Here is a 7520-nt window from a genome sequence, read left to right on the forward strand (position 1 = left end):
AAGAAAATAGAAGTTGAAAAAGAAGAAATTATGTGATAATTGATTGAAGAAGAAAGAGGAAGAAGAAGAAGAGGAAGAAGAAAAGGAAGAGGAAGAAGGAGGAGAATGAGGAGAAGGAGGAAGCGGATTCTTCGATTCCAACGTTTTCTTCGAAGTTTCTGGTATTTTCAAATTTTTGTTTTTGATAAGCGAAATGTGAATGAGAAGTGTGGCCGATGGATAACTTCATGGGATGCTCAAAATTAAGAAAAGCTGAGAAGATATATAAATTAAAACGTATAAATAATATTGAAGCCAATAAGAAACATGAGAACCAGAAAACAGAAAATGATGAATTTTGAAATTGAATAAATATCGATTTTAATAAGAAAAACAAAAAGAATAAAAAAATAATGAAAAAAAAAACATTTCAATAATATTCACTTTTTCTTCTCCCTTTAATTTTTTATCCCCTTCCATCTTCATCCACACCTTGAAGCATCAACGGAACATCCTTCCTTCAGCCTAGTTGGAATCACATTCGACGACAAAACCAAAACGGCATCAGAAACTCTTCTTTCACCTCTTTTTGGATCGATTTCAATGTTTCTGTTGAAAGAGCTGCTAAAACACAAACAGCATTTCTTCAGTTGGTTTTGTATCTTCCTTTGTTCTTTTGACAAGTTAAATTGCAACTCGCTCGCAAAATGTGTCAAGTCAAAAACAAAAAATTCCAAACGAGTTCAGAGTCTTTTCAGACTGATTATTTCTCCGATAGCTTTCTTGATAAGCGATTTTTTTCCTCTGAATACTCGTTTTATTGCTTCAGAAGTCTTAATGCGAAGAAAGTCGAAGGCAGAAAAGTCGAAACAGAAGAGCAATGAGACAAAAGAATGGGAAATGGAGGAATGATTTTGAGAAGAGAGAAAGGAGAAGAAGCAGTGCGCGAAGGGATATATGTGCTTAACTGCAGGAGAGAAAGAGAGGGCTAAGTCGGCTGTTACAAATGCTCTGGAGGCGGAATTGAAGGTTTTGAGTTCATTTTGTTCAAAATAATAAAAGGAAAAATGAAAATAATTAATTTTAAATAATAATAAAAAACATGTAAATTGGAAGTATTAATGAAAAGAAATTATTGTGATTGAAAATAAATGCATAAATAATACATAAAGCCACATATAAACCATTAACAAACCTTGTACGCAAGTGTGCCTTCTTGAACAGCTTTCCTTCCCTCCACCGTCCTTCACAACACGTCTCTTTCTTCCTCTTCTCCTCCTCCTTCTGCCCTTTCAGCAACCTCTTCGCCTTCTCCCTCTTCCACTCTCTCATCACATCCACCAGCTCCATCTGGTTCACCAGCACAAATGCTGCTTCTGTTTCGACTTCTCTTTCTTTCCTAAATCAGCCTGTTAAAATGTACAAGTTCATTCGCATAGCCCAACTGCTCTTGTATTTCCCAGCTGTACTGTGAACAGAACCAGCCGCCAAAGACAGCCGACCACCCGTTCCTTGTACATTAGTAGCGTTTGTCTGTCACTTACTGCTTTTCTCGTGTTTCTCAGGCAAAGCATAAGTTTTTTCATGAAAGACAAAACGCATTCGAGTTCGGTTGATATAATTTCGCGTTGTTTGGTGGAAAATGAATCGTCAATTCGAAATTCTTCTTCTTATTCTTATTCTTATTCATCACCTTCTTCACCTTCTTCACCTTTTTCTTCTTCCTCTTCCTCTTCTTCACTCTCCTTCCTCCATTTCCTTCACCTCCTTCTTTTCCCTCCACAACAGCTCCGTTTGCATCAGTTCTGTTGCCTGCGCCAGTGCCCAACCCGCTGCCAAGCCCTGCATCTATCGCATTCCCTGTTCCAACCAAAGCCCCAGCTCTAGTCAAGACTTCCTTCCTTTGTTTGTTTCTCGGCTTCTTCTTTCCACAAGAATGATCTTCTTCGCACAGCACATCGCCCACGTGGAAGCCCTTCCGCCGGCAGAGTGATTGGAGCAGGTGGGGAGCCCTTGCAGAGTGCAAGGGAATACTCGCACTGCTTATGTTGGATGTACGGCGCACAGAGAAAGGCAAAGACACAATGGGCGAAGGCTTTGGCTACACGAAGGCATGTCATATTCTTCGGTGAAAGGGAGGAGGTGTGAAGTGGCGGAAGCGTTGTGTGAAGATTAAGATGGAAATTCTGCGGAACGATGTTGTGAGGAAGTCGTAGATGAATGAGGTTTCAAAGAATGGAGCTTCAGTACAAGATGTGTTGCATCATCCATTACAGCTGAGGATGGCAATCGGAAAGATATCGAATCACGCTCGGCTTCTTCATGAATAGAATTTTCATGCATAAGGCCCAATCTCTTGGAGAAGCACTCGCTTTAAGGAAATTTTCACTTTACACCTTTATTTACGTTTCAATGAGAAAAATGTGCCAATGATAATGGTTCAGAGCCAATGGCTTAAACTACATTTAAAACTCCTCTTTCAAGCATTCCATCAACTTGCCTTTAAACGTATTCTTCTTTGGCGCATCTTTAGGCATCTGTATGTCATTTTTTAATGAAGAAGAACCAAAATATTCAGAAAAATGCTAATACCAGTTTGATTATCGAGCAAGAGGTTTGCTTATTTGTAAATGCATCTAAATGAGAAAAGTCGTCCTCCTTAAACGATTCAATGAATGATTCAATTATTTCTTGAAACAGCTTGACAGCAATTCGAATATCCAATACTTTATCTGTGAAATTGGTAAATCCGTCATTTTTTCAAAAATTCAAATTACCATTGTTCTGTAGATTTCTTAAATTCATTGTCACAATTATCACTGCTGCAAAATTGTATTATCAATGAACAGGTTGAATATTATTCGAAATTTGCAAATTTCACCTAAAATATGAAGATTACAATTCTATAAAACCCTTTAGAAATATTTTCAACTCATGTCGCTGTGGCTACTGTTATAATTAGCAAGGAGAAGCTCCATACACCTCAAACTTCTCTTTTTTATCTAAAAAACTTATGATCAATAAATAATAATATTTGAGGTTTTTTTCCTTAACATTGTCAGAATACTAAGGCTTGGTTAGAATATTATAAAATCTTGTTGTTTATCATATTATATATTGTTCATAAGTCACATGAGTATGACAAATTGCAAAAATGGTTTAAAGAGGAATAAAAAAAAACATTTTTTGATCAATATAGTCATTTTCGAATTTTCATTAAAAAAGTAACTTATTTGTATAAAAAAGCCGAGAAAAAAAGAAATATATTTTTGAATATTATTAATAAAAAAAATAACAATAATAATAAAATTTAAGGTTTGTATTCATACACCATTTATTATTTATATTTGGTAAACTAATTATTCGAAAGTGTTTAACCAATCATTTAAAATTGTAAAACTTTTTATTCGAAATTGGAAAACTTCTTATTCAAAATCAATAAATTTAAGTATTTTTAAAAAAACTATTTGTGAAAAAATGATTTTTTGCTGAGTATCGGAAAGTGAAAATAATATTAAATTTTTTCATTATCAATAAAAAGGATAAAAAAATAGAACCTCTAAAATTATTATTTGTGAATAAACATGGAAATTTCTGATTTTTCAGAAAAAAATCGTCATCCATGAAATCGAATAATTTTCAAATAAATAAATCTCACATTATTTGATTACACATCATTCAATCAAAATACATTATTTATTTACATAAATATTCAGAAGATCAATAAAAACAATAGAAGAATTCCGAATATGCATTTATGGATTGATTCACTAATAAAACATTCTTGTTTCCAGTTTGTAAAATTGATGCAAATAATTTTGTTTATTGAATAATTCATTTACTTACAATGTGAGATTTATTTATTTGAAAATTATTCGATTTCATGGATGACGATTTTTTTCTGAAAAATCAGAAATTTCCATGTTTATTCACAAATAATAATTTTAGAGGTTCTATTTTTTTATCCTTTTTATTGATAATGAAAAAATTTAATATTATTTTCACTTTCCGATACTCAGCAAAAAATCATTTTTTCACAAATAGTTTTTTTAAAAATACTCAAATTTATTGATTTTGAATAAGAAGTTTTCTAATTTCGAATTAAAAGTTTAACAATTTTGAATGATAAATGATAAATTTAATTGTCTTATCTTTTGCTCCGAAATCTTCATAAGATTCAACATTGCAATTTTCGTTGAAAATATTTTCTATGTCTGTAATTTCATCAATTTCTTCTGTAATTTCTTCTTCTTCTACTTTTAAAGAAACAGGAACAATATCCTTTTCAAAGCACAGATTTTTTTTTACTGCATGAACGTCAAATCAAACGTTGATTTCACAAAAATTGTGAAAGATATACATGCGTTAATCTGATCCTTGTGCTAAATAAAGGGAAAGTGCATAGCAAATGTTGTTATTATCCTTCAATTGTGTTTGTTTATGCACCAGTTTCTGGGTTTCGGAAATGTCTTTTTTCACACACATTGATGTTTATATCCAAGTGTTTCCAGTCAAGAATAATCGCGCTATTGATCGGATATAATTAATATTCCAGCTTTGATGTCTTATTTGATAATTGGAATTAAAGTATCCTTTTTTCCGTTTGGAGCGACAACCATAAACCATTTTTTTTCTCTCCACCTCCCTCTGATATTTCCACACTTCAAAAAATCCACACTTGCTTTTTCTTTCTTCCTATCCTGTTCTCCCGTTTTTTCCAGATTGCTTCATCAATTTCAACTGTTGTTCACTCGCCTCCAATCACTTGCTGTCTTTCGTTCCACATTTATGAGCAAGCGCACCGAATCACACTTCCCCAGTATCCGACTGTGTCTATTTAAACAAAAAGAAGCAAAGAAATTGTTTTGTTTTGAATACCTAGCCAGTAATATAAACAATTCAGAAAAGTCATTCTTAGTCCAATCTTTATTCTGCTAAAAGATGTTCCTGAAAGAATGCTTTTTTTGATCTTGTATTTTGGACAAGTGTAATAGTGATAATTCTTATCATGATAAATTCGTTGATAACATTTGGAAATTGGGTTCATTGAAAGGTTCATGCAATCATTTCTCTTTTGAAAAATTTCTGCAAACTATTTTCATCCGAAAAGAGTTTTTTTTTTAGGAAAAAAATATTTCTCTCTTCAAAAAAATTTCGATCGAGAACAATGAGATCAACAAAAAATTCGTTGCTTTTATTTGGTTTTTGTGAAATTTTTATTGTGTTTAGTTATTAATTTGAAATTTTATATTCAATAAAAGAATTTCTAAGGGTTTAATTTTTTTGAATGTTCTTTTATGCTATTGATAAACTTATCGAAATATAATTATTAAAATGTTTTTTGGCTGGGATGATATAAACGGATCATACCAAAAAAGAAGGAAAGATAGATAGATTGATAGAAAAAAGATAAAGAAAAAAAGAAAAACATAAAAACAAAAAGATCGAAAAAGAACGATTTTTGAGTTCAAAAATTGAATGAGTTTCATTTTATAAAACATTAACATAAAAATCTGAAATATTCAATGATATTTTAAAATAATATCGTCTGTTAAGAAAATTCAGTGTTTCATGAAGGCTTGTGATGACATCTTCATACCCCTCTTCTTCCATCTTTTCGAATATCTCTATTTTTGTTTACTTTCTTCCCTTTTCATCAGCTTCACCATCTGTTTTTTCTTTCAATCTTACTGAAATGGCCAAAAAGAAACTCAAACAATCCCAAGAAACTTCACCTTCCAAAGTTGATTGCTTCATTTCCTCCAAAACAACTCCAATGTTTCCACATTTCAACAAAGTGCAAACCCTTGCATGTTTCATTTGTGATTCAATTCTTAATGAATCGAAGCATTCATTGCAAATTTCTTTGTAATTATCTCTTGACGCTCGAAATAATTGAACGACTCTGCCGACAAGGCCAGCAAATACTTCATTTCTTAAATTGCACGATAATATGTTTTCTTCCATCACAAAGAACCATCTCTTAATAATTAGCACTTCTTTCATTTCTTTTTCTCCATTTTTCTCTTCTTTTTTCAACCAATTAACATATTTTGAAAGTTCATCCAATTCCTTTGTTGCCTCTCTTATAAAATGCAGCCCATTCATAATTAAGCTTATCAAACTTTCGTCACACAAATGTCGATCAATCAAAAACTGCCAAGCAGATTGATAGGAAAGGCGAGTGAGGTTTCGATGCTCTTGATGATATTGGATTATATCTTTGATCTCATTTAGGAAAAGTTCTTGTTCGACAAACTAATAAGAAATAAGAAAAATATCAATAAATGAAGCAAAAACAATTTAATAAATTTATCAATTTAAAAATCACACATTCCACTTGGAAATATTACTCAATGCCAAAAGTGCCTTTTTCACTTCCTTTTGGGCTTCATCGCTTTCTTCTTAATTCGATGCAACTTTCAGAAGGCAGGACACACAAACCGAAAGCAAATGGGATGTGAAGTTGCCGCTCAGAGAAAGATAGCATTCGCAAAGATCAACAAGAAGCTTATCATCCTTTTCTTCTTTTTTCTTTTCTTTCTCAAAAATCATCTCTTTTAATCTTCCTCTGAATTAAGAGAGATAAAAGCCAATACCACATTCATTTCTCAGCACAATGCGGTATCCCGCATGCTTCAGCAGCACGAGAGCGTTATCCATCGATAGTTTCTTTTCTTCAATCTTTTGGTGTATTTTATTGACAGTTCTTCTGTAAACACAGATGTGAATTTTTCTTCATCCATCTCTTCCATCAATGCATTCATTTCAAGAATTTTTTCTCTGTTCACCTTCATCGAAATGCTCCAGCTCAGAAAACAATGCTTCAAAATTACAAAGAAAGAAAGAAATTCAATAAATATGAATTCAACTGTAACAACGATTGCAAACCAGTGAAATTTTCGGTGACGCTCATTTCCTTCGACTTTTTGCAAAATGCATCATTCGGAAGACATCAACATTCTTATCAATCCAAATGAAAAGAATAATCGAGACAGAGAAACAATGACAAATATTAAATTTTCAAAACTATCTGGAAAATGTCTTTCCTCATACCATTCTTTTTGTGCAAGTACTTTTGGCAAGGTATTGCAGAGAAAAAGAACACTTTATCCTTGTTGGTTTGTTGTTATGTATTCTTTGATCTGACACTTATCTTTGAACACGAATGGAAATTTTTTTTAAACAAGATGAGAGTTTGTTTTTTAATATATCTTTTGGAATGTGGGATATAATTTTGTGTGGTGGAACGAGACAGCGACGGCTGGGAATTGATTTTGGAATTGAGAGAGATGATCTTAAAAAAAACATCTTGGAAGGAAATTCAAAATCCAAAAAAAAACATTTGAAAAATTTGATGTTTGCATTTTTTATAGTTATTGTTCGTTGAGAAGATATTTTTATTCATCACTTCTCAGAGTGCAAGAATCTGATTAATTATATAAATGGCCATTCCTTTGCTTTTCTGAGGAGAATATCAGAAGAGTGCTGGATGCCGAGAGACAATCAGTAGATGGGAATTGCATATTTTTTGTATTCAA

At 32.3% G+C, this 7520-nt stretch overlaps 1 protein-coding gene across 1 annotated transcript; it reads right to left on the minus strand.

The window, feature by feature from the left end:
- Positions 1–242: 242 nt before the first annotated feature.
- MONOS_3046 (uncharacterized protein) lies at positions 243–2322 on the minus strand (the record flags this gene model as incomplete). Its single annotated transcript, XM_067873017.1, has 5 exons — positions 243–252; positions 472–603; positions 1175–1378; positions 1578–2080; positions 2230–2322. The coding sequence occupies 5 exons, from the start codon at positions 2320–2322 to the stop codon at positions 243–245; spliced, it is 942 nt and encodes a 313-aa protein (XP_067732240.1).
- Between the last annotated feature and the right edge of the window lie 5198 nt (positions 2323–7520).

The sequence above is a fragment of the Monocercomonoides exilis genome (assembly GCF_001643675.1).
Source record: "Monocercomonoides exilis strain PA203 chromosome Unknown scaffold9-1957334, whole genome shotgun sequence".
In the NCBI taxonomy this organism is placed as follows: Eukaryota; Preaxostyla; order Oxymonadida; family Polymastigidae; genus Monocercomonoides; species Monocercomonoides exilis.